The 17,806-nt window shown below is 46.4% G+C and overlaps 1 protein-coding gene across 1 annotated transcript; it reads left to right on the top strand.

Moving 5' to 3' along the window:
- The first annotated feature begins 4,943 nt into the window (after nucleotides 1-4,943).
- EDN2 (endothelin 2) lies at nucleotides 4,944-17,270 on the top strand. The gene is made up of 5 exons (XM_083514028.1): nucleotides 4,944-5,079; nucleotides 6,677-6,821; nucleotides 8,657-8,776; nucleotides 11,147-11,250; nucleotides 12,920-17,270. The coding sequence occupies exons 1-4, from the start codon at nucleotides 5,016-5,018 to the stop codon at nucleotides 11,238-11,240; spliced, it is 423 nt and encodes a 140-aa protein (XP_083370154.1). The 5' UTR covers nucleotides 4,944-5,015; the 3' UTR covers nucleotides 11,241-11,250; nucleotides 12,920-17,270.
- Nucleotides 17,271-17,806: the final 536 nt, after the last annotated feature.

The following is a 17,806-nucleotide window of genomic DNA, read 5'->3' on the forward strand; positions in this document are numbered from 1 at the left end:
CCTTCTCATGGGTGGCCCAGCCCTGGCCATAGCTCAGTGATGGAGCATCTGCTTTGCATGCAGAAAGTCCTGGGTTCAGTTTCCAGCATCTTCATGTAGGGCTGGTGAGAACTCCCTGCCTGAAACCCAGGAGAGACACTGCTGCTCAGTGTGGATGCTTTACAGTGCAGACCATTGACTGAACTAGATGAAGCAATGGTCTGACTCAGTGTAAGGCAGCGTCACATGCTGGATGTCGCTTCAAACGGACTTATCGAAGCAATGTAGAGGAAAATCAATACAGAAAATTCAAAATTTGTTAAAATTCAGCTTTGGCAAGAAGGGAAGGGTGAAACCTGTCTCTTGCTCAGTTTTTCTGCTTTCAGATTTTCTCCTCCACTGTAAAGGTAAAGGTAAAGGGACCCCTGACCATTAGGTCCAGTCGTGACCGACTCATCTCGCTTTACTGGCTGAGGGAGCCGGCGAACAGCTTCCGGGTCCTGTGGCCAGCATGACTAAAGCACTTCTGGCGAACCAGAGCAGCACACGGAAACACTGTATTCAGCCAGGGGCCTTTTAACTGGATGAAGGCAGGTGACACTTCAACTTCCAAGCTCTGGTTTGTGGATGATTTTTATCTTTGCATTACTGCATTGAAATTCACCTCTGGGTTTCGTTTTAAGGTTGCTGGGCGGGGGGGGGGGGGTTGTTGTTTTAAGGCTCATCCCATGTCCTGGATTCCCTTAATGCCGAATGCATGCAACCCAGCCGCAGTGACTTATGAGTCATTTTTGCCAAGAATGCACTCTGAACATGCCTATGTGTGTCCCAGTAGGAGGGTGTGATCTCCAGTTTTCCCCATGCGAATTTGTGCGAGGTGTAGTCATGCTTATGGATCAAGTTCTCCACAAAGCTTTTTTTTCATGGCGACTGTGGGAAAAACAAGAGATTATCACTCCTGCGGTTTAGGGAATGTCTGCATTCTAAAGGCATATCCATGTAAGAGACTCCCAAGCCACTGGTCCACCTTTTGGCACAAACCCAGAAGTGAATCGCAGGAATGAAGGGAGCTGCTTTATACAGAGCCAGACCACTGGTCCATCTAGCTCCATATTGCCTACACTGACTGGCAGCAGCTGCCCAGGATTGCAGGCTGAGGTCTTCCCCAGTCCAACCTGGAGATGCCAAGGTTTGGATCTGCATGCAAAGCAATGCTCAAACACTGAGCTCCAGCCCTCCCTCTTATGTTTCAGATATGACCCTCCCCCCACAATACAGTAAATAGTGGGTGGGGGGGGCATACATCAGGAACAAGGGGTAGCACAGTACTACATACCCCCAAGAAGGGCTGTAGCTGAGAGGCAGAGCTCCTGGGTTCAATCCCCAGCATCTCCAAGTAAGGCTGGGAAAGATTCCAGAAAGGCTGGTGAATGGCTGCCCACTGAATTTAACAGCCCTAACAGAAGTTCATTAATTCCAGTGGTCCAACGCTGAGTAAAACTTCACTGAATACCACCCTGTGTACCTACTATGAGTTCATTCAGTGGCTTGTTTTTTTTTATCCCACATTTGCTCCAAGCAGCTCAAGATGAATCTTTTCCATCCCCCTGCCATTTCAACCTTCATAAACAACCTTGCAAGGCAGGGTAAACTGAGAGGTAGTGATTGGCCCAAGTTCATCCAATGCGCTTCCCAGCTAAGCAGAGGCTTTCTGATATTATTATTATTATTATTATTATTTATTTATTTATACATACCCCACCCATCTGGCTGAGTTTCCCCAGCCACTCTGGGCAGTTTCCAACAAAAGATTAAAAATACATTAAAACATCAGTCATTAAAAACTTCCCTAAACAGGGAATATGTTTTTCTGATATGCACAGGATACAACTCACACAAAGTTTCATCATCCAAGGAGTCCCCTCTCTCTCTCTCTCTCTCTCTCTCTCTCTCTCTCTCTCTCTCCCACCCACACCCACCCCTACAACTTTTAATCTGTGTCCATTGTATAATTTGCAGGCAGCTCCCGCTGGGATGAATCTTGAAAGTATGCACAGTCTTTTTAACTATGTTTTACTATTACCCTTTGAAAGGCCCTCTCACCCACCTGGGTGTTCAGGCCCTCCACCTGCCACCTGAAGCCGGGGGGGGGGGCGTCAAACCATTACATACCCTCCAACATTTCTCTGACGGAAAAAAATTGGGAAGTCCTATTTCATCATTATCATAAAACATTAAACATTTTTAAAAAGATACCCCTTCCCTATACAGGGGTGCCTTCAGATGTCTTCTAAAGGTTGAATAGTTACTTATCTCCTCGGCTCAGGGGGTCGCGTGATTCCATACCCTCCAACATTTCTCTGATGAGGACAGAGAACTTTTAGTCCACTTTAAACATGCACACGAAAAAGTCCAGTATGCGCCGGAATCCTTCCCACAAAAATAGTGACCATGTGGAGGCAACCATAAATGCTTGCTTCACTTATTTGGACTGCAGATTAAATCCACATCCTGGCTGCCAGCTCTGACCCACCGCGTTTCACCTCTGATATCTGGCAATATCGGCTTTTGGTTTGATTTGTCTTTGAAGGGAGTGGTGGGGAGAGAAAGTCGGAGCTTTGGGGGAGCTCCTTCACCCCAAAAGGTCCTGAGCACCAGTTCTCTGAGAGGGAGGGGAGGGGAAGAATCGAGGAGGAAGGCGGAAATGAAGGAAGAGGCTCAGAATGCAAAGGTATCCAGTTAACGTCGCATAATCCTCTCCTGCCTGGGAGACCGAAGGCCATGTAGGGGCATGTTCAGTCAGGCTGGCGTAAGGTGGCAAGGCGAGGGAGAGATCACTTACATTTTGCACGAAATAAGGGATATGTGATGATTTCATTTTTTAAGTCTTTCAGCTGTGATGGGACAGCAGAGGAGAGAATGTAAGGGAGGCCGGTCTCTAAGAATGACCAAATTGACAACGTCTTGCGCCAGTTGGAAACACCATGCAGATATAAATATTGAAACAAGGCGGGAACATATGTACACTGGTACTCAAGCTGACAAGCCTTTTCATAGCTAAGAATCTTGGAGTGGAGTTCACTGGGTGACTGGTTTTGCCCCATTTTTTTTTCACCCTCTTGACTAAACTTTTCCGCCTGCCCTTTCCTCCAAAGAACACAGGAGACACACACCTTTCCTTCTCTGAAATCCACATAATGACCCACAGTGGTGGGCTAGCCAATAAAGATACACTGCTGCGTGATTGCAGTAGGCCATTTCCCTTTTGCTGTTTTCTTAATAACATTCACTCACTCACTACACACACACACACACACACACACACACACACACACACACACACTCCCCCCCCCCAGTCTGGGCATTTAGCAGAAGATTATTGTTGATTTTATTGATTGATTTTATCCTTCCTCCTCAAAGAGCCCAGGGAAGCAAAGAGATGCACAATTTAAACACAAAAACAGAGCAAAAGCAACAGCTAAAATAATCCAAAATTCCAATGAAAAACATTTAAAAGGAGGTACAGTGGAGGAGCACAGAGCCTAGGACTTGCTGATCAGAAGGTCAGTGATTCGAATACTGCGACGGGGTGAGTTCCCGTTGCTCGGTCCCTGCTCCTGCCAACCTAGCAGTTTGAAAGCACGTCAAAGTGCAAGTAGATAAATAGGTACCGCTCCAGCGGGAAGGTAAATGAATTGTGGGGCTTGGTAAGCAGTGTGGTTCAAATCACAGAGAGCCAGTGTAGGGTAATAGTTAGCATGTCAGACTAGGACCTGGGAGAGCAGGGTTCAAATCCCCACTCAGCCATGAGTGCAGTGCCGGATTTACGTATAAGCTAAACAAGCTGTAGCTTAGTGCCCAACTCCCTTGCCCCCCCCCCAAAAAAAAATGTAAAGGGAAAAAAGCTGGATGTACATTTCCAAAATATAAGATAAAAAAAATAAAATAAAACCTACATACAGCAACAGTGTTTGTATGTATACACCATCAATAGGAGTCAACTCCTAGGGGCCTCCCTTTGCCTACCCCCTCAATAAAATATTTGAGGGGGCTGCCCCAAAGTTGATGTTCATTGCCATTTAAATGTTATGTGTGCATGCCTCATCTTGTGATCGATTATGTGGAGTGGAGCTGACCTTTCCCCCAATATTTTATTTAAGTTGGCACCCTTGACTGCACCTTGAGCTCCTCGGAGAAGAAAGGTATAAATGCAATCAATCAATCAATCAATCAATCAATCAATCAATCAATATGAAGAGGCTAGGTGGTCTCCAGCAAGTGACTTGGCACTAGATATTGTGTGTGTCTGTGTGGGCACGCACTGTATTGTGACTTTAGGCAATTTGCATCCATGGCACCATCTCGGCCACTGCTTGGGTTCAGATATCCACCCACCCTTTTGAAAAGGCAGTAGCTCAGTGCTAGAACACCCACCAGGTTCAATTCCAGGTTCAATGGGAGGGCAGGGCAGTGGGGAAACCAGCCCGAAACCTTGGGGAACCACTGTCGGACAGTGTCAGCAAAATTGTACTAGCTTTGTCTAACCTGCCACAAAGCAGGAGGAGAACGTGAAGCTGCTTTCTCTCCGACTCAGTCTTGTCAACACTGACCGGCAGCGGCTCTCCAGGGTTTCAGGCAGAATTAGAACCCAGGACTTCCTGCGAGCCAAACAAACGCTCTGCCACCACTGCGTCTCAGATGTCCTTATTGAGGGCGCGTTACCTGCCCCAGCAGGGCAGCCGGAGACTTCTTTCCGCAGCAGGGACCGCGGTGGTTGCGTTTGCCTCGACTGCTTGGCTCGCTGCCCTGCAATGCTTTGCCAGCTGCGGAGGGAGCCCCCGTCCCTTGGCAAGGGAAGGTGGGCGGGGGGGGGGGAGAAGGCAGGAGGCGTGCCCGCGTGCTTGTTGTGTGACGCGCCAGGCACCGGAGCTATAAAGCACCTGCAGCGGAGCCCGGGAAGCTTCAGAAGAGCCTCTTTGCAGCTCTGGCCAGGGAGAGCTCAGCTTTCTGCCCATTAAAGGATTAAGTTCGCCACAATGGTAAACAATCCCTCCTGTTTCTTTTCCCTTGCAATCACCCTTTGCGTCCTGCTGGAAGAAGGTGAGAGAATCAACAGGATTTTTTTCCCCTCCTTCTCCCTCTTTTTTGCTGTTCTGATGTTATTTTAATTTTTTGCATTGGTTTTAAAAATCGGCATCCCCTGCGCACTTTGCAAACGAAGCTAGCTTCAGCGGGGAGAGCATCTGATTTGCAGGGGGCGGGCGGGGGTGGGGCAGAAGATCCCAGGTTCTATACCCGGCATCTCCAGAGAGGGGGCTGGGGAAAGCTCCCTCCCTGCCTTAAACTCTGGAGAGGTGCTGCTGCCGGTCAGTGGAGGCACTATTGAGCTGGATGGACCGATGTTCTGAACCGCTATAAGGCAGGATCATAGACTGCAGCTCCACGGGGCATCTGCCTGTAGCTCTTGCTTTGCATGCAGAAGGTCCCAGGCTCTGTCCGCAGCATCTCCAGGTGAGACCCCTGTCTGAAACCCTGGGGATCTGCTGCCAATCAGAGTAGATGATACTGACCTGGATGGATGTGTAGTCTGACTCTGTCTAAGGCAACTTCCCCATGGATTGTGGCCCAGCTAGTTCTGCTCAAAGTAGACCCATTAGTGAACCTAAGTTACTCATGCCTATTAACTTCAATGGGTCTACTCTGAGTAGGACTAGCATTGGCTGCAACCCCGCCCCCAGATTTCCCTTTTTGCCTTTTAGCAGTCCGCCTTCTCTATCTCTGACAGCGGCTCCTGCTCCGTCTCTGTTGTTCTTGCAACTTCCCGAGCAAATTGGCTCGGAGAGCAAGAGGCAGCGAAGTCAACCTGTCCCGCCTTGCAGGGATGCCTTGCCGCTGCCGCTGTGACATGCCAGCAGCGAGCGAGACCGAAGCAGCTCCCTTAGGACTTTGCCAAGAGAGGTGGCGAAATCGTAACACATCCCTCCCCCCTTTTCTTAGAAAGAGTTTTTGCTCTCATTTTCTCTCTTTGTGTGCATTCTCCTCCCCCCTTGCTTGCCAAAAATAACGAAAGGGAGGGAGGGAGTGCTCTGTGCAGTTGGGAGAATGCAAAAATCGATCCTTGGCACGCCAATTATTTGCACACATGTTCTATGGTTGGCAAAGGAGCCAGGACAATGATGGTGGTGGTGATGATGATGATGATGATGATTGCAGTAAAAATAATAATACTTACATATTCTCTAAATGTTATTCCTGCATTGCAGGGGGTTAGACTAGATGGCCATTGGGGTCCCTCCCAAGTCTGTGATTCTATGCTCAACTTAAGTCATGTGCTGTAGGCATATGCTGGGCAATAGCTACTGCTGGTGCAGTTGATTGTTTGCCAATGTTCTTGCTTCCAGTCTGCTCTCAATGTGGGTCTCCTCCAAGGTTTTCACCTGGCTTCAGTTTTCTTCTCACTGAGCTCTTCAGAATTGCTGTATGCAAACCGTTGTCAGCAACAGCAGAACACTTTTACAACCCCCGCAGCCCTAATCTGTAAGGCCTTGGCGGCTATAAAATGGCTAAAATAGAAATGCTCCTCTCAACTAGGTGGCAGGCTAATTGCTCTGTTTACATACCATGCTGCATTCCTGGTGCTTCCAGTCTGGAGAGTTCAGGGACTGATCCCTCTGCCTGTCATTTTCTCCTCTGGCAGGCCTGGGCCTCCCTCCGGCAGAACCTCACCTGGCAGCGGGCAGCGGCAGGCACCTGAGGACCAAGCGCTGCTCCTGCCTCAACTGGATGGACAAAGAGTGTGTTTACTTCTGTCACCTTGATATTATCTGGATCAACACACCAGGGTGAGTATTGCGGGGGGGGGGGGGGACAGGGGACTGCAGCACAGAGGGAATATTGCTAGGTCCGAGCTAGCGGCACAGTTAGAGGCATCGGGACATGGGAAGCTGCCTTAACACTGACTTGGACTCCTGGTCCATCTAGCTCAGTATTGACTGGCAGCAGCTCTCTGCAGTATCATGCAAGAAATCTTTCCCAGCCTCTCCAGGAGATTGATTCCAACACCTTCTGCATGCAAAGCAGATAGGCTTCCCTTTTAGACACTGGACTTAATGGTCTTATGGCTTCTCTCCACTCCTCCCATCTTACGTTGGTCATCCGTCTCATGCTTCCAAGTGTAGTAGGTCAGTCCTGCTGCATCTTGGGGTCCTGTCTCTTAGACTTCAGCGTGGGGGCCCCCATGGACTGCTGTCCTAATGTCCTAGGTGCCCCTGGCTAGAGCAGGACAAGTGACTGGCTCTCCAAGGTTTCAGGCAGAGGACATTTCCAACCCTACCTGGCGATGCCGGGAATTGAACCTGGAACCTTCTGCATGCACCCAAAAGCATGTGTTTTACCTCTGAGCCACCGTCCTTCTCTCTTGCAACAGCCACAGATATTTTACGTGGCAGCTGCTCCCCAGTTGGTGTTTCTAAAGAGCTGAGGTGGGCTGGCCTTTCGATCCAGCTTTTGGTTGGGAAGGAGACTTGCCCCTTGCATGATACAACAGAGATCTGGGCAGCGTTCAAGCAATTTCTCTTGCAAGCAGCTTAAGATCTGAGCCAAAGAGACGACTGGCTCAGGTGTGGTTCTAATTATGCCTGCTAACGTGCGGTCTTGAGTAACGACTCACTCTGAAAAAGAGCATGCCATTCTCAAACGTGTTTGCGGAGGAAACATGACAAGCCTAACAGGAGGCTGTATTTAGATGGCGGAGAATGACAGAGCAACCCTGTCTTTAAGCATCTTCTGCCTTTTGTTAGAATTCGCGAGAGATTTTTATATTGTTAAAAACACACCTCCGACACACGTTCTGCCTGTACGGAGCATGTGAACAAGCCTTGCTGTGCAGCTGGAACAGTGAGGCCTCTCTGCTGACATGACACAGTGTCCAGAGCGCCAGAGGTCCGAGTTCAAATCCACCCTGCCTAGGAAGCCCAGCCTCCCTCAAAGGGCTGTTGTGAGGAATGGGGATGGGTAAAGGGAGAAAAGAGACGAGACTCTGAATGGAGCTTGCTTGGTGACCACAGGCAAGGCACCATCACAGGGTTGTTATGAAAATCAAATGTGTGCATGTGTGGAAGGGGGGCAAGAGAACCATGTATGCGCTCTTGCGCTCCAGAGAGGAAAAGCAGGATATAAATATAAATATGGTGTGCAGAGGTTTGGGGTTGGATTACACTTTGATCCCATTAAAAATAATAGAGTTCAAGTTATCCCCAATGAACTTTGTACATTTATTTCAATAGGAACCAAAGGCACCTGACTTTGGCTGCAAGCCTATATCCCCGTTACCTGGGAGTAAGTGCCATTGACCTCAGTGGAGCTTACTTCTGAGTAGCCATGCTCATAGCACTGATAGCCATTGTTTGGTGAGGTCCCATTACACCTTCCTCCCAAATATGGGCAATCCCCAGATCTTGATATTGTTAGGCAACCCACTTGCAGCCCGCTGCTTGCCTGTGGAAATAAAGGCCGACAGAGTGAGAATGGGAGGGTGAGATGACATGGCTTTTATCACATGGCAACTGCAAACGAGACTTGTTATTGTCAAGTTTGCTTGGCTTCCGGCCAGGCCAGCACCATAAACCTTCCTTTCTGATAAAGGATAGAAGTTAACAATTTGTTTTTTCCTAATCAGCCACTCCACGCCCTACGGTCTGGGTAATACACAAAGGCGTCGGAAGAGATCGCTCAGCAGGTGCGAGTGCTCGCATTCAAAGGACAGTGTCTGTGTGACCTTCTGCCATGGCAAGCCTTGGTAAGTGTTCAGATGTGTCCCTATCCTTAGACCAGCCTTTCTCAATTCGGGGGCCTCCGTATGTTCTTATCTCTAACACCCATGGCTAATGATCAGGGATGATGGGGATCTCAACTTAATGATGTTTGGGCTTGAATGTAATGCTAAACTATGGTTAACCTAGGCCAATGTTTATAAAGCAACTACAGACCTTAGTGAATGCATATCTGTTAACCACAGATCTGCCAATTTTGCTTAAGTTTCCCCATACTTCTGCAGTGATTTTTTTTTTAAAAAACCTCATGAAAATTCACCAGCACATTTCTCCTAATAAACACATTTTATCTGTACAATTTTGCCCAATACACATTTTGGCAAGGCAATTTCCCCACATATAATGCCCTTTTGCATGCCATTTTCACCAATCTATGCATTTTTATTCATACTTTGTACACATTACTTTTCTGGAAAACTTCACTGCAAAATTCAGAAAAGTGCAAATTTCAAAAGGTGACCATTGTTTTGGTTCACATGCTGTTTCAGAAGGTGTTGAATTAGTGACCTTCACCTTTAAAAGTGAACTGAATCAACTTTCACTCCATTTCTATCCTTAGTTAATAATCCATAGTTATATCACAGGGCTGAGTTCATCCAATTATCTTACCAGGGAAACCACCTTGAATAAAATATCGGGGGGGGGGGGAGAACAGGTAAGCTCCTCCCCACATAATTGATCACATGACACGGTGCATGCATACCATTTGAATGAGAATGCCCATCAATTTTAGGGATCCTAACCCCCTCAAATATTTTATTGAGGGCCCCAAAGACCCCTTGGCCCCTAGGAGTTGGCTCCTATGAGTGTTACAAACCATGATTTAGTTAACCATAGTTAAAGCATGGCTTAGTTGTACTGGAGAGCTACAGGTTCACCGCCAAGGGCTGAGTTCAGTATTGAACATGCAAAAGGTTATGAATTGTCTGAAAAGAGGTCTGTGTATCTGTTCACAAACAAACTCTGGAGAGAGGAAGGAGTGAGAATGTGTGTTACTTTACAGAGGAGAGTTGGGCTGCAACTTTTTGTCTTCGTGTTGTGGGGCTTGGAAGAGGAGTGGTTAGGGTTTGCAAATTAGTCTCTTTGGCAACAGATCCAGCTCCCTCTTTTCCTCTCTCCCTCCTCAGGAGCATAGGTAGAGGCTGCTGGATTGGGCCAGTGGCCCAATTACTCTACCATCCTTTATCACCACGGCCAGCCCCTAACTAAACCAGCCCAGGCCTTCTCAGCCTTTAGAATGACCCTGCCTTCTTTCTTTTTGTAAAAAGGAGCGACTATCTTTTTAGACTCTGAACCCCTCGCTGTGCAACAGAGACACACCTTCTCAGTCTATAAGCCGTAAATGGAGAGTTGCATAACGTAAGGATGTGTTCAGGTCATGGAAAGGGAAAGCAGGGTCACCGTGTCGTTCTATCGTCTTCTTAGAAAACCTAGGAGTAATAAATCTGGCTGTAAAAATTTCCGAGAATGGGTTAGTTGCCAAAATAAAAAAACCAAACAAAGCAAAACAGAAAATCTGTTTTTAACCCTAAACTGGTGCCATCCTGCTGCCCCACCCCAGCCTGTCAGGGAAGACAAGGTGAGCGAAGATGTATATCAGGAATGAGGGAGGAATAAAGCTCTACATCGAGAACAAGGGTGGGAATTAGAGACAGCATGGGGGGGGCAGGGACACTGCCAAGGAGGTGGCAGACCCAGCCTCCAAAGAGGATGTCGCAACTGTCGCTGGCATTATGCCATTGGTAGTGGACAATGCATTCCTTGGAGGCCAGATCTGCTGTCTCTGTGAATCTTTTCACCTACAGGTGGTTGCCTCAAGGGTGGCTAGGCCATCGCTGAACTTAAGAAATGCTGATATTGAGTGTTAACCAGCTAAGTTCTATTCAGAGTAGACCTATTGGAACTAATAGACCTAACAAAAAAATTCCTTCCAGTAGCACCTTAAAGACCAACTAAGTTAGTTCTTGGTATGAGCTTTCGTGTGCAAGCACACTTCTTCAGATACCTTTCGTGCTTGCACACGAAAGCTCATACCAAGAACTAACTTAGTTGGTCTTTAAGGTGCTACTGAAAGGAATTTTTTTGTTTTGACTATGGCAGACCAACACGGCTACCTATCTGTAATAGACCTAAGTTAGTCTTGCCCCATTGTTTAGTGGGGATTTGAACCATGGTCACTCAGGTCCTGGTTTCTACTCACCATGGCTCACCACTGGTCCACTCTGAATAGGGTTAGCGTGGTTTGCAGGGCGCTGCCTTTTAAAAATAAAATAATTATCTGAACTTCTTTGAGCACTATCTCATAAGATATGCACCAACTTGTTTCAACTCTGCAGGGATTTCAGAAATCCACGGCTTACCACGAACACGGGACTGCTGGTAAAACTTCTCCAGAGCCGTAGTGTGAAGCCCCGCAAGACAAACCTCTGAAAGTTCTCAGGTAAAGGTCCTATATAAATGGTCTCTCTCTCATATTTTGTGCTCAGTCTGCTTCCAGAGATGCTTAGGCACATCTATAAATGCATGACTTCAAAATGCATGGAAACAAATGTTCAACTGTTGTGGCTTCCTCTCACCTTTGAAGCCCGAAGGGAATTGTAGTTTGGGAGATCAGATCAAACTATTATACATATGGCCACAGACACACTAAAGCAGAGCACACAAAGAATAGAAGTGTGAGTGTTGAAACACAATGCTTGTTTAAAATACAATATAATACAAAGGGTGACATACACACACATATTTAAAATACTGTTTTCTAAACACGCAACACACAAATTACAATTGAAATGAAAGTATCATCTTGTGAGACCTTTGTGCAGAAAGGAGAAACGTGGCCACTATTAGCTTATTTATATCAGCCAATAAATATTCCAGACACCATTCTGGGGTGCTTCCTCATAAAAGGGCAAAGTAGTCTGTTGCATTCCTCTCTGTGAAAGTTACATGTAGTTTGGATGAATTTTCTAGTCACTCTTTGCTACATATCACTGTTACCAAGGTTCATTCATTGGGAAGCATGGAGGTAAACATAGCAGCGGCTAATCCATTAGGGCAAGTGAGGGACATAGAACATAAAAAGCTGCCTTTTACTGAGGCAGACCAATGGTCCATCCACTTCAGCATTGTCTACACTGACTGGCAGTGGCTCTCCGGGGTTTCAGGCAGAGGTCTCTCCCAGCCCTTTGGATTCAACCTGAGACTTTCTGTATGCAAATCTGATTCTGTACCTCCAAGGGCAAGTCAGGCACATTGTCCTATTGATCTCTGCTAGCTCCAGCTGTCTGCCATATTTCTTCCATCCAGCCCAGAAGCTGGCACCAGCTGCCAACTGCCTCCTTCTTAGACTCAGGGTTGTCCTTGTAGAATTAAGCAGGGAGGAAGATGAAGAGTAAACTAACTCTTCATAGCACAAATAGAAATGAAAAATGCCATTTTCCAAAGAGCTGGGATGGGATGGGTAGGGATCAGATTCTTCTGGGTGTGATTGAATCTGAATGGGTTTGCACTGACTCAGACTAAGTTGACAAACTATATTTGGAGAAGCATCTAGGATTAATCTGAGTCAGTCTGATTAAAGTCCAGGGAAGCTCAGTCATCACTAAGGAGGACCTCTCCCCAATTTAACACCGAGACCCCTATAATCTATAGTGGAATATCTATCTCCATTTTCTACAATTTCTGGCTATGTTTCCCATAGGTGTTAAAACAAAACTGGGCAGAAACAGACCTAATTAAGGTTGCTCCTCTGCCTTTAGGAATGCCTTAGAAGGCAGAATTTCCCCAGGAATGAGTGTTCCCATCATAGGGCTTCAGGGCTTAGCAGAAGCCACACATGTTTGCAATTTTTGCAATTCTTTGCAAGCCTTAAAGCTGTGATGTGGAGTCTACCACTCGCATCATCCTTAACCACTGGGAGTGCTGGTTGGGGCTGATAGGAGTTGGCAGTGCAACAACATCAGGAGGGCCATTGGTTCCTTATCCCTGCCTTAAAGCTACAACAGGGGCTCTCTGGACTGGGCCCGGCAAGTTCAAGGGCAGCTCCCCAAAGAGAATGCCAAGAGGCCATTGGACGAGGTGCTGACATTTTCATCTCTTCTCCTTTGTAGGGCACCTTGCTCTTTCAAATGCCTCGTTCACCTGGAAGCAGCAGGACTCGCTGAGGACTTCCAAACTAGCAGCACTTAAATGAGGGGAGAGCATATGGAAGACAAAGCAAGAAGGGTGGGGGTGCTATTCGCCTTCACCACGCAGAGTCCTGCCGTTGCAAAGAATCTCCTACTCTGTGGGAAGTTGAAAGATTGGAGGACCATTGGAAGAGATGGAAAGAAATCCATGGAAACAGCTGCTGGAGAAAGGGGCAAGGAACAGCGGAGGCAGTAGCACAGCCCCCTTGGTACATCAGAGGCGATCCTAAAGAGACAATAGCCTCTCCTTTTTACTGCACCTTGGGAAGGTCTGTCCACCTTGTTTTGGGACAAGAGAGATCTTCTTCCTGGATACCAACAGGAACTCATAGCAGATCTCAGTGTAAAGAGCCAGCACTTTGGAGGAAGGCAAAAGCAGTTATGGACTCGGTCGCCACATGTGGATCCTTCCAAACACCCTACCTCAGGACCTTGTCTAGTTTGCTTCTCTTGACTTTAAACATAGTTTGACTGGTTTTACCGACTGCTCCTTTTATTCCGGTTGTCGTTGCCTGGCTCACACCTGGCTCTACTCTCCTGCGCGACACGAAAAGGCGTGCATTGAATAGACATCCCTATTTCTGGTAATGAATTTGCTAGAAGTCTGTTATTGGTAACAACTCCCCCCCCTCCCAGTAAGTCAATTTAGTGTTGCCTAGTGACCATTGGGACTGGTATGGCAGGCATCAAGGAAGACATCAGTAGGTGGAGGGGAGTCAACTAATTCTACTGTTGTCTCGATCTTCCTCCTTGCTGAGTTTTACAAGGGCAAAAGGGAGGCTGAGGAATGGGCAGGCAGGCAGGGCCAGGGTCACCTTCTGGACTGGTTGTAAGAAAGACGACAGGTGGGCTTGGAGGAATCAGTACTGAGATTGGTGGGGCAATGTCCCATTTGTCCTGTTGGATCAGCCTGTTTTGCAGCCCCTGAGCTCTACTCAGTTAATTTGAAATCTTGTTCTCAGCAAGTAACTTAAGCCTTGATGAAGTTGATGGCTCAGAAAAGTGGGGGGCGGGGGGCAGGGGGTAGGACCAGAAAAGGATCAGCAAAGCTGGGGTGGAGGGAGGAGTCCAAAAGCACATCTTCATTGCACATTTAAACCAATTTAGCCATCACCACCCCAATTAAGAAGCCCCAGGAATCATAGCTGTGTGAGGGAACTGAGCCTTTGGTAGAGATCATTAGCCGTTTCACAGAACTACACACGAAGCTGCTCATGTTGAATCAGGCCATTATTTCATACAGCCCTCTGCCATTGGTGAGTGAAGCCTCTTCAAGCTCTCAGACAGATAACTTCTGAGTGATGCTGCTTAAGATCCTTGAAGTGGAGAGGCCAGGCATTTGCAACACATACACTTCACTACGGAGTTGTTGGTTGCCTGTCAATTTCACTTGCACAGAGAAGAGAATTGTGTGTCTATGTGTGAGCCTCCCAGTTCCACTGCTGTTCTTTAAAGACCTTGCACACAACTCTACAAGTTTAAGCAACATGCCCTGCATTATCAAGTTCCACACTGCAAATGCTGAAATGGTTAGAATCACAAAACTTGACTTTTGAAAAGCCCCTTCACTATAGGCATGAAACTGATTGTTAGTTTCAACCTGCCTGTCAATTTCACAGGACCTTCTCTGGGCTTGGCTCAAATTGTGCTTAGGTAGCATTAACATTCCAAATGTTTGCAGGAGCTTTCTTGTTTATAGTTCAGGGATGCTTGTTCATTTCAGGGATGTGGCCCTCCAAATACTATTGGACTCCAACTCACAGTGGCCACTGGGAGGTAATGGTTAGGGATGATGGGATTTGGAGTCCCAGCAACATCCAGAGAGCTACCTGATTTTAGGTGTTAAAAATATTTTAACTTGCCTTTCCTTAAAAATACAACAAATAACAGTAAAATACAGTAACAATAAAACACTAGCAAAATACAAGTAACAATAACAGATCACTGAGAAAAGTAACAGCAGATAAAGCCAATATTTCAGGGAGCTGACTAATGACTTGGCAGATCAAATGCCATCTGTAAAAGAGAGGTCTTCATGCATTGGCAGAAGGCCCTCAAAGAGGAAGAAAGTTGCTCAGACACTCCTCAGATATCTAGCCTACTCAGTGGAGTTTCAGTGAATTTTGTACACAATGAGGTGGGAACAGTGAATGGAGAACTCCATGGAAACTGAGAATCAAGGTCCATACACCCCTAACCAAAGGCTCTCTTTAGCCAAAGTCCCTGAGGGTTCTTCTTTGGAGCTGTGATGGTTTAAACTGGTTTAAATGTGTCATACAGATGTGCCCATAGTGAGGACCAGTTACTCAGCCAGATTGGTGCACTGTAGAACTTGGGTTGAGGGGTTCCACAACAGAGGTCAATTTCATGTGCTAAAGTGGTCACAGCATTGCTTGGCTATATGACCAATTTACTGTTCAGGCCATCTTTACTCTGCCGCTGCTCATCTCACAACCTTTGCTGTGGCACTGTAAATGGCAGTGGTGGCGGTGGGTTGAATTATAAGGCAGACACACAACCATCTTGGCATGTCTTAGTTGGCTTGGTTGTGGTGTTTATGCCCCACGATATCCTATGGATATATTATGGGTGGGTTAGAATGCTTCTGACAAGATTACTTTTAGCAAAGCATCCTTAGATGGGGCCCCTATAAACACTGCATGGTCACTTGATTTGGCAGTTCAGATCACATGAGGATAATATCACTGGTAGGTTGGGGGGTACATGGTAAGGCAACTGTTACCGTGCTCTCAAAACTGTTTGGAAATCTGAAGAAGCACAGATTTCATTAGAGGCAACTTCCTTTGCATTCAGTGAAACAACTGGTCTCCTTATAGTTACGTCATGGGGAGAGCCTTTGGTCCTCCAGATGTTGGAGGATTACAGTTCCCATCATTCCTGACCATGGGGCACATTGGCTGGTGTCAATGAGAGGTAGAGTCCAGCAACATCTGGAGGACCACTGGTTCTCCACCTCTGTGTTAGAGCTGTCATATCCCGAGCTTTTAAGAAACCTCCAGTTTGAATTCATCCCAAGTTTTTTGAAGTGCAGAAAATGCAATGCCAGGAAGAAACGGGTTTAGGCAAGAGAAGGAAAAGCCTTTTCTGCCAGCTTTCTGAATGAGACATGTTCTGCCTACATATTCAGGGAAACTATAGGGTAGATTCTTCTGGAACTTTAGACTCTGGACTGTGGCTTAGTGCTTCTTCCTATCAAAAATAATTAATTCCTGCATATGGAGAAGTAGCACATCTGAGCTAAGTTTCTCCCTGATGTGCTAGCTTTCTGCACGGGGGACTTTTCAAAAAATGTAACCCTGTACATATAATAAGAAAATGACTCAGTCTTAAAACTATTCCATGATCTCCTGCCCCACAAAACAATCAGATAAATGCATAGTTCTTCTCTTAATTTGTCTAATGGACCAGGATTGGGCACAGATTTATCAATGAACAGATCACTATATATATATATATATTCAGGCAATTGGTGATGAGGATAAAGACATTCAGTAGACAGTGTCTTTTGGAATGATGCAGGTCCCCTGCCAAATGGCTTAAAGTCAAATATCATCATTGCATTTCCTTGATCCTATGGGAACAAGGCAATTCAGCCCCTGGCTAGTAGAATCCCCTCTACTCCTATAGCACCAGGCACTTTAATTACTATGCTCATGCACTGTAACTTCTGTTATACAAAGCATGGAGAACAAACAAACAAAGCCCACATTGAATTAATGCAAACGCATCAGTGCTCCAGATAAATGCATATTGGGGTTTGTGGTCTGGATGTTGTAGGCTTAACACATTATCGTTATGGTTTAAAGTCTGTCTGTTGATGCTGGGATGTCTGTGTTGTAACCCGAGCTTGAGCAAAATACTGTTCTTAAAATATGCTTCAGATCTTATGGCGAAGAGGGGTTTGGGAAGCCAGTCTGATGCATGCGTCACATGTGAATCTTTAGATCACAATGTGGCGGCATCTAAAATAAGAAGAGATCCATTTGTATTTGCACTTGAGAAGATTTTGTTTGGCCTCAAAGGATCTGCTGCTGTCTTGGGAAGTGGGAATGGTGCACACAAAGGACAATGTCAAGGCTTTTCCTGTGCAGTGGTAGATCGATGCAATTTAAGTGACAGGTGAAAAGTTCTGTGTCCATAATGCATCTCTGTCTATGCAAACTCAATATGTAGCATTCCAATGTTTGGACATAAATGTACATATATTTATTTTTTTAACTTTTTTAATATAAAAAGCCCTGTAAAATACAAACTTTAAGTTGTAATAAATGGAAAGAAAAAAGGCAGATTGTTTGTTCATTTAATTGCATTTTTATCCTGCCCTTCTTCCAACATGGAACCCAAGGTGACGGACATGTGGTTCCCCAGGAGTCGCCCATCCAGGTGCTGACCAAATTCTACAAGGTGTCTTCAGATATTGGGAGCCTGCCTGTCCTCCCGCCTTACAGTATGGGATGGGGATGGTATAGGTGGAAATAGTGATGTGGGAGGGGAATGCTTTGTTTGGGAAGGGCCGTAGCTCAGTGGTATATCATCTGCCTTGCATGCAGAAGGTTCCAGGTTCAATTCCTGGAATCTCCAGGTAGCGTTGGGAGAGATTCCTGCCCAAAACCCTGGAGAGCCACTGCCAATCAGTGTAGACCATGCTGAGCTAGACAGACCATTGACCTGACTTGGTACACAGCAGCTTCCTATGTTTGTGTCTCCCACAGAAGTACCTCTGAATCAATCATTGTTAAGAAACCCAGATGGCTTTTGCTTCTGCAGCATCTCACAAGACCAGTTTGG

Source organism: Podarcis liolepis, assembly GCF_965112155.1.
Source record: "Podarcis liolepis genome assembly, chromosome: 7".
In the NCBI taxonomy this organism is placed as follows: Eukaryota; Metazoa; Chordata; class Lepidosauria; order Squamata; family Lacertidae; genus Podarcis; species Podarcis liolepis.

Bases quoted from the DNA above. Each gene is read 5' to 3' on its own strand.
- EDN2 (XM_083514028.1), top strand. From the start codon at position 5,016: ATGGTAAACAATCCCTCCTGTTTCTTTTCCCTTGCAATCACCCTTTGC. The intron at 6,822-8,656 runs GTGAGTATTGCG...TTTCCTAATCAG, and splicing joins ATCTGGATCAACACACCAGG to CCACTCCACGCCCTACGGTC. The intron at 8,777-11,146 runs GTAAGTGTTCAG...TCAACTCTGCAG, and splicing joins TTCTGCCATGGCAAGCCTTG to GGATTTCAGAAATCCACGGC.